The 14,182-nt window shown below is 37.3% G+C and overlaps 1 protein-coding gene across 1 annotated transcript in view; it reads left to right on the forward strand.

Moving 5' to 3' along the window:
* LOC116508074 (sodium channel protein type 1 subunit alpha) overlaps positions 1–14,182 on the forward strand; it is a 59,747-nt gene that overhangs the window by 16,289 nt on the left and 29,276 nt on the right. The window contains exons 9-16 of the mRNA XM_032216541.1: positions 77–283; positions 3,249–3,548; positions 5,210–5,590; positions 7,009–7,141; positions 8,190–8,428; positions 9,676–9,849; positions 10,963–11,319; positions 12,627–13,109. Coding sequence (XP_032072432.1) covers positions 77–283; positions 3,249–3,548; positions 5,210–5,590; positions 7,009–7,141; positions 8,190–8,428; positions 9,676–9,849; positions 10,963–11,319; positions 12,627–13,109 — 2,274 coding nt within the window. The remainder of the gene's footprint in view (positions 1–76; positions 284–3,248; positions 3,549–5,209; positions 5,591–7,008; positions 7,142–8,189; positions 8,429–9,675; positions 9,850–10,962; positions 11,320–12,626; positions 13,110–14,182) is intronic.

Consider the following 14,182-nt stretch of genomic DNA (forward strand, 5'->3'; position numbering starts at 1 on the left):
GGCATGATGCTTGAGTATCACATTTATATATATATATATTTGTTTTAAAACGTCAACTGTTATTGGCTTTTCCCAGACTCTACGTGCTGCTGGCAAAACGTACATGATCTTTTTTGTCCTGGTGATTTTCTTGGGTTCTTTCTACCTGATCAACTTGATCCTGGCTGTTGTTGCCATGGCTTATGAAGAGCAGAATCAAGCCACCATGGAAGAAGCTGAGCAGAAAGAGGCAGAGTTCCAACAGATGCTGGAACAGCTGAAAAAACATCAAGAAGGGGTTCAGGTATATTTTTGATAGGAAAAATGTGTAGCTGGCTTTAAATGTACAATAAATAAGCTTATGGAGGAATATAGCAAGTTGATATCAGCCTAACAGAGAACTGCTACTCTTTAAAACATGGATGAGAAGCATGATTTTCCAGATATTGTTGAACTTTAACAACATTCTTCAGCCCAGCCAGCATGACCAGTGCTAAGAGTCTATTCCAACACCTGGAAATTTATGCAGCGGAATTGTACAGTTCTCATATTTGCTTATAGGTTTAGGGTTATCCAACAATACTCCAGTTTACTCGCAGAGAAAAAAACCCCAAAATAATAATTCAGATGCTAGAATAAAACTGTTAAATTGGCTACAATTAACTCATTTATTGCCTGGAGTCTCCATTAAAAGAAATAAATAGGAGATTTCAACTGAGTTTCAAGTTAATGTTATAACCCACAAAAGAAGTAAAAGAAAGTGTACAAGCGAGGGAAAATCCTAAAGTTAATTAGTTTATTTTAGTGTATGGTTGCTAAATGTTTATACCCTGTATTTGCTCTGGGAGGTTGGGGGGGGAGGGGGGAGGGGATGTGGGATTGAGGGGAGGGAGGGAAGGGGAAAGTTATATAATTGTAAAACTCATTAAAACTTTTAATAAAAATAAAAAGTAATACCCCTATGTACAACCTGGTGTGCTCATATAAGACTGAAGGTAGTCCTCATTTAGCAACTACAATTACCTCTAGCAAAATGGTCGCTAAGCAAACCACTTGACAGAGAGAGAGAAAGAAATGGAAAGAGAGAGAGATTGCAAAGATTGCTGGTTGCTACTTTCTCATTTAGCTAAAGTCTTCTTGTGCAGCAATGCCAGGGTTATCTCACCCCAACATATTGTCAGTTAAGAGTATGCACTGATTAGAAATTGATTTTTAATTACTATATACAACTGTTGTATTTGTGAACGGTCCCTATCCAAGACAGTTACTAAATGAGGATTATCTGTACACATTGTTACAAAGCTTGGGCAATGAAATAAACAATATTAGACTTAGGGAGAATTCAGCTATGCAGTGGAGGCTGTTTGGGACATTATGCATTTCACCTCTTACCTGCCTCAGTCCAGCAATTTTTGCTTGGTTGTAAAAGGATGGACTCTTTTTCTAATCCCAGGAAAAAGAGTTGGGATAAAATGAGACTGGTAGATGATCCAAAACTCACCTCTCTCCCTCTGGATTTGTGGATTGAGAGTGTTCTCAGCCTGCTTAAGATGAGATACAATATGTATTCTCTCTCTGTTTGCAGCTTGTGCAAGTTGCAGATACAACAGTATTTTCCCCTGAATGCAAGTCGCCTTTGTTTTAATAAAACTTTTGTTACCTAAGTGTCCATTGGGATTGAAAGAGTGCAGCTGGTTTGCATAGCCCTATAGGTACTGTATATGTGCAAAATGAGATACTTTATGTACCTACACTCCAACCTAAATATATTCTACAGGGAGTTAAAAAGTGCTTGCTTCTTAGTAAACATGCATTGGGTTTCAATCCTAGTAATTTACTAAGTGCCATTTTTGCACAGGCCTATTCATGGGCAACTATTCATCATTGTTGCCAGTGCAACTTAGCTGGAAGTGGGGAGTAGGTTATCATTTTAATCTCCAGTTGTCCCAGCTCAGGTGTTTGTGACAGGAAGTTAAACAGGCTCTGCTGGTTGATCAGTTTAATATTGTGTTTGTTTGTTTTTAATTGCAGCCTGGAATTGATTTTTGTGTCTTCAGCCATTTGTGATGTGGTTTGTGGTTCTAATTATTGTTGGTTTTTATTCTTGTAGGCAGACCAGAGCCATTGTTTTGAGACGGGTGGCCATATAAATTTACTAAACAAATAAACCTATCAATGCTGGGGAAACTTGAATGCTGTCATACTCCCTAGCAGAAACTATGTGGCTCCTTTTGGTCTTAATCAGCTTAAATGAGCTCAAGAGCCCTGGTACGAGCAGCCACGGAAAATAGCGGTCCCTTAGCCTTGAGAAAAGCACAGCAAGTCCGCTCTAGTAAGATAGGGTGCAGATGCTGTTTGCATCCCAGTACCATTAATTTATTGTTGCTTCAAAATGGCACAGTATTAGAAATGCTGGTAGGGAGCCTAAAATGAAGATCACCTTCATCATAAGGCCATTCATACTGTGGCACCAGCTGAGATGATTCCAGGTGTTTCTTTATAGTTGTTGCCACGGGGACAAAGGACACCACGACAAGTAGGACACCAAAATCACTTTGCCCAGAGCCTCCCAAATATGGAACAAACGCTTGATGATACTCCATCATGCCAGGGGTGTGAATCTAGGCAACTTACAGACATGCAATGAAAATTCACTGAAAACATTAAAACAGTAAATGGGGGATCTTACATTTAAAATGCAGCTAAATAAAACTGAACCAAATGAAGAGGGAGAGAGCAAAGTGTGCAAAGGTAGAAAGTGGGGTGTTCTCTAATCCATTAGCCACATCTAAAGTGCCATGTCCCCACTGGGGCCCCAGGCTAGTTGACCCAGCCATCTCTTCAATATCTGTGGGAAGGCCAAAAGAGTGGGTGCACATTTTAAGTGACAGAAACCTAGTACTTCAGACCTATGAAAAGGAGATCATCTAAATATGGACCTAGGATGGGGATGCCTGGATGAGCTAAGTTGGTGGAGAACTTGAATTGGAACTCTTTGTGTCATGAATGCCTTCTTGTGTTTTTATCTGGTTTAAGAAAGACTACTTAGCATCACATTTCTTAAATTAGGCCAATGAATGAAATATAGTAATATTTTAAGTCTAAGTGCAAGACAACAATAAATATTCTTTTTGTTTTGTTTTGTTTTTAATTTAAATATTACATTATGCATTGTTTTTTCCTTGTGGATTTTTCATGTTAAAATTAAGAAAGCTGCTCTTTTCATAAAACCAATAAAATATACCAATGCAACTAATGCTTCCTGGCAGGCAGCGGCGATTGCTGCAGCAACTGCATCTGCAGAATCTAAAGATCCCAGCATAAGAGGTGGAACGGGGGGACATTCAGAAAGCTCATCTGAAACATCAAAATTGAGTTCCAAGAGTGCCAAAGAAAGAAGAAATAGAAGGAAGAAGAGAAAACAAAAAGAACAATGTGGTGGAGAGGAAAAAGATGAAGATGAGTTTCATAGATCTGAATCTGAAGAAAGTTTCAGGAGAAAAGGTTGCCGATTCTCTATTGAAGGGAATAGGTTAACACTAGAACGGAAGCATTCTTCTCCCCATCAGGTAATAGCAATAGCACTTAGACTTATATACTGCTTTTCAGTGCTTTACAGCCTTCCCTAAGCGGTTTACAGAGTCAGCATATTGCCCCCAACAATCTGGGTCCTCATTTTACCCACCTCAGAAGGATGGAAGGATGAGTTAACCTTGAGCCTGTTGAGATTTGAACTGCCAAATTGCAGGCAGCCGGCAGTCAACAGAAGTAGCCTGCAGTACTGCACTCTAACCACTGTGCCACTGTGGTTCATAAACTGTGATGACTATGGAACTCGAGCATTATTGTCTCTGGTAAAAGTACAGTCTTGTTATGCTGTCTGAAAGGGACAGATCTTTTACAAAACACTTCTGTTCATTCATGTTTGCTACTGGGAGGTTGAAAGCTTTTGTTTTTAAGTCTAGGGTGAATGTGGTCCCCAACCTTTCTAGCTTGGTGGACCAGCGTATGGTTTTGTGCAAGCGGCATGAAAGTGGGGTTTTGCGTCCAAGCGCAAGCACCCATTGCTTGTATGAGTGGAACCTCACGGGGCTGTGCGGGCTCGCCGCTTGTGTGGACCAGTTCCAAATGGTCCGTGAACTAGTAGTGGAGACCCTTGTTTCAGAGAGTTAATTTTTCATGAAATACAAACTTCAGAGTTGTTGAAATCATTCTTTGAAATAATGTACTAAGGGTTTACACTAACTCCTAATAATTTTGTCATGCTTCTTATGGTTCAGTCATGAAGTCATGAAACTTATGAAGTCTACTTTGGTAATAGATTCAGTGGCAGCAGATCATAATCCTTAACATTAGTATCAAAGAAATACATTGTATTGCAGGCAAATAATTTTAGATATTGAGAATCAAGATAAGCCAAGGCATTCATAGAGATAGTGGAAGACGATGTTTTAATTGATACCAATGAGTTGGAAACTCCCAATTCCAAAAACCTATTTACATTTTTAAACATTCAACAAGTTTGTAGTGCCCTGACCTTTTTCTATAGACCTTTATGCAAAAGAGATATTCAGATGCATGTTTAGTTAGAAGAATAAATCAATCATATTTAATTAGATGGCCTTATTCCTTAGTAATCATGGATAAAATTTGAAGCCCTAGCACAGGTAGTAAGCCAAATTTTATCTCAGGTATTTGGGAAGGAGAGTTTTAATAAATATTGAATTATTGGATATTTGAAGGTTTTTGCCTCAGGTTTCCCTCTTTCAGTAGCACGAACTCAGTGAAATGCAAAGATAGGAACTCTTAAGAGTAAGATCTCTCATAAAAACGGACTGTCTGAGGCTATATTTGCATTTTGTATCAGTGGTGGGTTCCTACCAGTTTGAACTGGTCTGGCTGAACCAATAATGATTTGGCGACCTGGATTGTCGGAACGGGAAGCGACCCATGCCTGCCACGCCCCTGAACCTGTTCTCCCAGCAGCACCATAAGCACCACCATCTTATGTTTGGCTTCTGTGCGTGGACAGAAGTATTTTTATAGTACTGCGCATGCCCACACATCAAGCAGGTGTGTGCGTGCTGTGCAACCACAAGCGAACCGGCAGTAGCGGCTGCTGGAACCCATTCCTGTTCTGTATATATGTGTGGGGAAGAGAATCCTTTCTTCTTAACGGTGGAGGTCAGGATAGTCTGCTAACTTTCTATCCATTTGTCTTTTCTTGCAGTCTTTGCTGAGCATGCGTGGCTCACTATTTTCCCCACGGCGCAACAGCAGAACAAGCCTTTTCAGCTTCAGAGGTAGAGCAAAGGATATAGGATCAGAGAATGACTTTGCTGATGATGAACACAGCACTTTTGAAGATAATGATAGCAGAAGAGATTCTCTTTTTGTGCCGCGCAGACATGGTGAACGGCGCAACAGTAACATTAGTCAGGCCAGTAGGTCATCCAGGATGCTGGCAGTGTTTCCAGTGAATGGGAAGATGCACAGCACTGTGGATTGCAATGGGGTGGTTTCCTTGGTTGGTGGACCATCTGTTCCTACATCGCCTGTTGGACAGCTTCTGCCAGAGGTGATAATAGATAAACCAGCTACTGATGACAATGTAAGGAAGTTTTAAATAGTTCAGGCATGGTGACCTTTTCTTAATGCACCAGCCAGTGTTTCTACAGAATGGAATCCCTGGGAATGATCCTTGGTTGGTCAAGCTGTGAATGCTCCTGCATCTTGTAATATATTTTTTTTAATCTACTAATAAAATCAGTCTATTACATTAATATTTGCAATACAGTGGGGGAAAAGTATCTGGAAAATGTGCAAAATATTTTGCTTTGTGTGTTTTATATTCAGACAAAACCTTGCCATATCTTATTTATCTGGCTCTGAATTAATTGTGTCTGGCCAGGAACATCTTTCTCCGTAACCAAAAGGAAGTTAACTCTTTTGAAGCCATATGGATTCTGCCTTGGTTGTGAACATTTGATTACATTCTGTCTCATGAACATCATTACAACATACAAACAATATGGCTAAAAGTTCTGGTTCCCCAAACATTGGTAAAATCACTCCAAAATTTCACTTTCTATATTGAGCATTTTCATGCGTCTTTTAATCTGATGTTAAATCATGAGGCTGATGAAACAAATATATCTAATCGAAATACCATGTTATTATACATACAGTTCAAGTTGCAGTGTACCAAATATGTGTTGTCCTAGACAGACATTTTATCTTTCTCTGTACAAAAAATTGGATCTTTTATGCCAATTTGGAGAAGCATGACAATGCTGGATATTATTTTTCATTTCCTTTGATTAAGCTTGAATGAAAAGCTTGCTGTCCATCTTAAATACAAAAAATAAGCAAGTGACACATCATTATTTTCCCACATCATCTAATGTTTATTGATAACCTGGAATTTATGCCGTAATCCTACATATGGGAAATGTTCACAAGTAAATGATGATAGAATTATAGCTGATGACTGACCAATTGCAATTTATTTTTTCTCCCACCAAGTGTCATTTAAAAAAAAAAAAAAAAGCTATGAGGATGTTTACAGAAATCTCAACTGTAGTTATATATAGGTGTAAATTTGGCAAAGTTTAATATGTTTTCCAAGGCTACAGTGACAGTCCTATGCAGTGGATGCAAATCTCAATGAAATTCAGGTTGAAATGGATAGGTAAGTGGGATTTTGCAAAGCTAACAACAATAAACAAGACAGGGTTAGGGTTAGAGAAATAAATTTGAACAATCATGGAAAGTTCCTTGAGAGTCATTTGAGAAGGATAGCAATGAAGCAATTGTCAAAATGAGAACTCATTTCTTACAACTAACTAACTGTGTACTGAAATACCAGGTTAATAATTCAATAAGTAGCAAATGTTTGGCATGAAAAACTAAACATAATTCAAAAGCATGATGCATGGGTGCCTTCAAAATAAGAGATTCTTTGTATGACTTGTTATCTTGAACTGCCATTTTCAGGATGATCTTACACTATACCCTCTGTTTTTTCAGGCCACAACAACAGAAACAGAATTGAAAAAAAGAAGATCGAGTTCTTTCCATATTTCTATGGACTTTTTGGAAGACCCCAACCTAAGAGACAGAGCCATGAGTGTGGCTAGTATACTCACAAACACTATGGAAGGTACAGGGGATTCCGCTAGCAAGGGGTTCACTTTTTTTAATCTAGGATCAGGATGATCAAACAGATCAGACACAAAGCTGAATACACAGACAAAAATATCAGGAATAACCATTGTTTTTTACAAGTGAGTGTAAATGGGGGAGGGGGGAATCCTACATTCTGTAATAACAATAGCAAGCTTCAATAATATAAGAACAATTCATGTTTCTGGTTCCAAGCAGTACCAATTTTTAAACAGACCTCCATAGTGACTAACATAGGAGTTGCCTCATCATATATGAATTTCTATCGTATGTGAACGATTTCATAGGAAGATCTCTGCTGGGCTATACCAAATCCCAGTATCCTGTGTTCTGTAATGATTACCAGATGTCTTTGGAAAGCCCACAAACCAAGTTCTGATTATAATAGTTCTCCCGACTAACCCCTGACAAGCAAATGTCATGGTTTTCATGTAAATAGTTATTATGACTAATACACATAAATGAGTTTATTTTCCACAAATTTAATTGCTTTTTAAAGCCATCTGAGCTAAAAACCATATTGGTGGCACCAAATTCTGTACGTGCCTATCCTGAATTTTCTTCTAATAAGTTTTCTCTGGTGATCTTGGGTTATAATATGGAACAGAATAATACAATAATAATGTTATACTCTGGCATCTATTCTCATAACTTTTTTAAACTAATCCCATCTAAAATTTTAGTGTTTCTTAAAAAAGATGTTATCTTGATATTTACATAATTGTTTGATTTTTATTATCCACTTTCTAATTTGAGAGATCCCTTTTTAAATAGGGTGATCTGAATTGAAGACATGGCAATGAGACTCTGGGTCTACATCTCGAGAATTAACTTTCTTTTGAGTAGACCTAGAGTAGTAAAACTATTTATATTATATTTCTCACATGTCCAAATCTCTCTTCCAATATAACTGGATATTGTTCTTTTTTCTTTATTTATACTTAAAAGTTGAAAAAACAAAACCAATAAAAGATAACTTCTTGGTTTGTGTTACAATGAAAACCTTTTGCTTTGTTTTTAAACAGAACTTGAAGAGTCACGACAGAAATGCCCACCTTGCTGGTACAAATTTTCAAACATTTTCTTAATCTGGGACTGCTGCCCTCATTGGCTGAAAATAAAGCATGTTGTTAACATCATAGTGATGGATCCATTTGTTGACCTTGCTATTACAATTTGCATTGTTTTAAATACATTGTTCATGGCAATGGAACATTATCCAATGACAGAAAGATTTGCGGAAGTCCTTAATGTTGGAAACTTGGTGAGCTTGAATATTGTACCTTTAATTAATGTTTCTTCTAATGATGTTAATAACAGCACTAAGTAAAGAGTTAAAATCTCTTTAAAAAAAAAGAAACGAGTCCCTTAATTAGATAGATTGGATAGATATGGTTAGCAATATACACTGAGTAATTTTTTTAAAAAAAAGACAGTGTACAGTAATTTTGTGTCCATATATGTCAAAATAAGAGAATTTATTTTCTGGTTTGATTTCAGTGTGATAACAAAGGAAGTGAAACAATGTTTTTAAAGAAAGTTTTAAAATGTAAAATATCAGAATTACCAAAATATCCACATTTTATTAATCAAAATACTTATGAAACTTAGAATAAAAGTACATTGATAATGCAACAATCACAATGTAATAGTTTGATACTTTTTGGACAAGCAAATTTCTGAATTTATACGCCCCTAGTAAACTCAATCAAGCCTTCATCTCACCTAATTTCTAGATTACAAATTATTTCTGATCCTCACTGCAACCCAAATATCAAGGTACCACAACAAATTTATGAGTATTAAGCTCCCTTTATGACATTCCAATTTCTCATTGTTCATATAGGAACCTACCCATTATTAGTGCAATCTTGCACTAATTGCAAGCCAATTGTGGAGTTTCCTCCCAGAATTTTCACTGCTGATGATTTTAAGTCACTTTTCCTAACTGCCTTTAAACTGAGACTATGTAATCTAAATTTATTTTACCGACTGGGATCAATGTAAGTAAAAACTAAACTCACATTGAAATGACACAAAAAGGAGCAGTTAAAAACCAGCAGTAGAAAAAACTTACCACCAAGTATTTGAGGGAAGAAGCTGAAAGGTGAAAATTGTCATTTCCAGATTGTTACAAAATATAGAACTGTGTCTGCACACACATTTAGAGCTGATCTTTGATTGCTGCCCATCAAATTACCGATCTGAGCAGTGTGTTGCTCTAAGGGAAATAAAAGACAATCCAATCCTAACATTTGTAGATATCTTTATAGTTGCTTTGGATAGTGGGATAAAATCATTGTTCTCCTGTTCAAAACATCAACAAATTATTAGCAGAGAGAACCTCATGCAAGTTTCCAGTATCATTCCTTCAGTTTCCGTGTGCTGTTTTAAAATGATATTAAAGAACACAACATGTTTGAAGACATAATGAATAAGAAAATCAGAATAAATCTATCAAATACATTTGTAAGCTTTTGGAAATTGATAAATATGCCTTTCCCATTTTAGGTTTTCACTGGAATCTTCACAGGAGAAATGTTTCTTAAACTAGTAGCCAAGGATCCATATTATTATTTCCAAGAAGGCTGGAATATTTTTGATGGTTTTATTGTTACCCTTAGTTTGGTTGAACTCGGCCTAGCAAATGTGGAAGGACTCTCAGTTCTCCGATCATTCAGACTGGTAAATTATTTCCTTTGACAAATACAAGTATATATACATCATCTTTCAGGATGCTAAAGTTAATTGATTTTGATGTTGAACCACAATTTCTAAACCGAATACTCTTCTTTCTTAATGCTCAAAATTCTGAGGCTTATATCTGATGGCAATCATTGGTAGAGTCTGGAAGGTAACCACTGCAAATCTTTCAGATCTGTTCCAGAAGGATTGGGACGGTAGTATGGCAGAAGGGGAAATGATACAAAAAAAATGTTGAAGAATGGGAAGGTAGCTTGAATTATGTCGAAGCATATTCAATTAATGGAAACCTCTGCTAAAAAAAAGATCATTTAGCAAAATCCTTGATTTTCTTCTTCTGATTTTCTGTTGTTTCTCTCAATGGTGGGACTCCCTGGATACATATAAAACTAAGATTCTTAGCTTTTTTATTGAAGTAGCTTGAATATCATATATGAGCTATATGGTTCAATAAAAGTTGGTTGCACTTTGAAACTAGGGGATGTGGTGGCTCAGTGGCTAAGATGCTGAGCTTCTCAATCAGAAAGGTTGGCAGTTTGAATCTCTAGTGCCACATAATGGAGTGAGCTCCCGTTACTTGTCCCAGCTTCTTCCAACCTAGCAGTTCAAAAGCATGTAAAAATGCAAATAGAAAAATAGGGTGGGAAGGTAAAAGGGTTCCGTGCGTCTTTGGCATTTAGTCATACTGGCAACATGACCACAGAGACCTCTTCGGACAGTGCTGGCTCTTTGGGTTTGAAACGGAGATGAGCACTGCCCCCTAGAGTCAGAAAAAACTAGCACATATGTGCGAGGGGAACCTTTATCTTTACCTTACTTTGAAACTAATTATTTGATTTTTATCAGTAAAACCCATTCATAAAGTTATTCCTAAATATAAATAGGATTTCAGTTTTAAATTCTAAATTATAATGGAGTCTCACCAGAAGAAAATGAATTAAATAGTCTTCATTTTTAAATAATGATGGTTGTATTTCAGTGTTGTAATATATGAATACCAATTTATTTCAGTGTAATTTGGCTCCCTCTAGTTATTTTTAACTAATTTATCTTGTTACTTACTAAACTTTTTTTGGCTACTTATTTGTTTTTCAGTTGCGAGTTTTCAAATTGGCTAAATCCTGGCCAACATTAAATATGCTGATCAAAATTATTGGCAACTCTGTTGGTGCTTTGGGAAATCTGACTTTGGTCCTGGCCATCATCGTCTTCATTTTTGCTGTGGTTGGTATGCAGCTCTTTGGTAAAAGCTACAAGGAATGTGTGTGCAAGATTGCAAAAGATTGTGAACTCCCTCGCTGGCACATGCATGATTTTTTCCACTCTTTCTTGATCGTGTTCCGAGTTCTTTGTGGAGAATGGATAGAAACCATGTGGGACTGTATGGAGGTTGCAGGTCAAGCCATGTGCCTTACAGTCTTCATGATGGTTATGGTGATTGGAAATTTAGTGGTATGTATTTTTTTTAAAAAAATATTTATTCTAGATCATATTAAGAAGTATTGTCTCTTTACATCTCTTAAGACATCCTCTTTTCAAATAAAATTATTTTTCATGCAATTGTCAAACATTCATTGAAACACCAGAAGTGTTTGGTAAGTAAAAATATATTTGCCAACCTATGAAAATGCAGTGATGCTTAAAAGTTTGTGTATCTTTTTGAATTTTCAAACTTTTTCTTAATAAATAAAAGTAGTGCAATTATTTTAACACATTTGTTAATTGGGTTCTCTTTTAGGTTTAGAAGTTTACAAATTTCTACAAGTTTTAGGATTTGTATGGAGAACAGATCACATTTTAGGTTCTATCTGTGCATAGAGGTTGAATCTTCAGTACATTTACTCCCCTCTTATACAACTTGAGAGTTGTATCTACACTCCTTCAAACTTGGTACCTATTCTGATTAAGATAAATCGGCTATCTATACTGCAATCAAGTTTCAAAGCTGAACATCAGTAGGAACACAAACACACAGGAATAGACAATTTTTGTTCATGAAGTCAATCTTTCTTTTAAGTTTCATACATTAGGAGGAAACCTTTAGCAATGCCTCCATAAATAGTGATCTTCCAAGGCCGTGTTACAGAACTTTCATTTGCCTCAAAGGCAGCTCTGGGTCTTCTGTGATTTAGTCAAAACCAGGTGTCATTTTGGGAGGAGGGTTTCATAAGTGAAATGGATTCCATAAACATCTGTTCCCATTGTACCCTAAGTAATGCTTTGATGTGTGAACCCAGATTGTCTGGATATGTGTGTCTTTATCTTGGTTAGCAAAGCCCTAAATGTACACATTCTCTCTATTTTCATAATTCACAATTAATGAACTAGATCAGTGATGGCGAACCTTTTTGTAAAGGTGTGCAAAAAAAGTGCGCATGTATGCGTGCCCACGCCCACAATTCAAAGCACCCCACCCACCTGCGCAAGCGTGCATGACACCCCCTGCACATGTGCGCATTACCCACACAGACAACCTTCAGGACGCTTTCCTGAAGCTTGGGGAGGTGGAAAACAGGCTCTCCCAGTCCCCCAGAAGACCAAAAATCAGCTGGCTGATGCACACACATGTGCCAGAGCATATATGGCCACACGTGCCATAGGTTAGCCATCACGGAACTAGGTTGTAAATCTATTTTTATAATGCATAATTAATGAACTGGGTTGTAAGTTTGTAAACCAAGGGTGAATTTCAAATAGATCATTTCAGGGTATAGTATCTGCTAATCAAAACTAAGGGTGAATTTCCTTTTTTCCTTCAGGTGCTGAATCTCTTTTTGGCCTTGCTCTTGAGCTCATTTAGCGCAGATAACCTTGCTGCTACGGACGATGATAATGAAATGAACAATCTCCAGATTGCAATGGCGAGGATTGATAAAGGAATAGATTTTATGAAAAGGAAAATGCATGAGTTCATCCAGAAATCCTTTGTCAAAAAGCAAAAAGCTCTAGATGAAACCAAACCTCTTGAGGAGCTCCACAATAAGAACACCTGCATCTCTAACCACACCATAGAAATTTGCAAAGAGATTGATTATTTTAGAGATAGAAATGGAACCACCACCAGTGGCATAGGCACCGGCAGCAGCGTGGGAAAATACGTGGTAGATGAAAGTGATTACATGTCGTTCATTAACAATCCGAGCCTGACGGTGACTGTACCGATCGCTGTTGGAGAATCTGATTTTGAAAATTTAAATACCGAGGAATTCAGTAGTGAGTCTGATTCGGAAGAAAGCAAAGAAGTAAGATTTGAAATGCTACTAATGAACATGATCCAGGGGATAAGAAATATTTCTGAGATGGGGGGGTATTTTTCAAAGATTAGACAGTATGAAATATTTTCATGCAAATGGATTGGAATATAAAATCTGCCTCCAATGAATCATTGGAGAACATTCCCCATTTAACGGCTACCTCATTTTTAGCTGGGCTCCCATTTCAGGCAGACAAAAAAGGCAGGCTTCATTCTTGAAATTGTCTGCTTTGACCAGACCTTGAGCCAATTATGTACTGCCACCATTTTGTGGGGTGATCCCCTGAGACCTATAGTGCAACCTGTTAAAATCTGTGGCAAAGTATTCCCTAGTCTGTAATGATGATAGAAATCCATAATAACATGACTACTTTAAAAAATAACTACTGCAATGTGAGAATTCAGAGTATTATTATTTTTTAAGGGTGGCATGCTTCCCAGTAAAAACCCAAAACAACCAAGTCTTTTACCACTTTACAATACAATACAATACAATACAATACAATACAATACAATACAATACAATACAATACAATACAATAGCAGAGTTGGAAGGGACCTTGGAGGTCTTCTAGTCCAACCTTCTGCCTAGGCAGGAAACCCTATACCATTTCAGACAAATGGCTATCCAACATCTTCTTAAAGACTTCCAGTGTTGGGGCATTCACAACTTCTGGAGGCAAGCTGTTCCACTGATTAATTGTTCTAACTGTCAGGAAATTTCTCCTCAGTTCTAAGTTGCTTCTCTCCTTGGTTAGTTTCCACCCATTGCTTCTTGTTCTGCCCTCAGGTGCCTTGGAAAATAGTTTGACTCCCTCTTTTTGTGGCAACCCCTGAGATATTGGAAGACTGCTATCATGTCTCCCCTAGTCCTTCTTTCTATTAAACTAGACATACCCAGTGTTAGATCGGGTAATGGAAAGGCACACAAGGCTAAAAGGCAACAACAGCTCTTTATTAAAATACAACAAGTAAGAACAATCCAGCGAAGGTTGAGTCTGACAGCAGCCCTTTTATAGGGAGCTGTCAGACCCTTCGACCAATAGGATTAAACCTCTGTTC

The sequence above is a fragment of the Thamnophis elegans genome, chromosome 1 (genome assembly GCF_009769535.1).
Source record: "Thamnophis elegans isolate rThaEle1 chromosome 1, rThaEle1.pri, whole genome shotgun sequence".
NCBI classification, from domain to species: domain Eukaryota; kingdom Metazoa; phylum Chordata; class Lepidosauria; order Squamata; family Colubridae; genus Thamnophis; species Thamnophis elegans.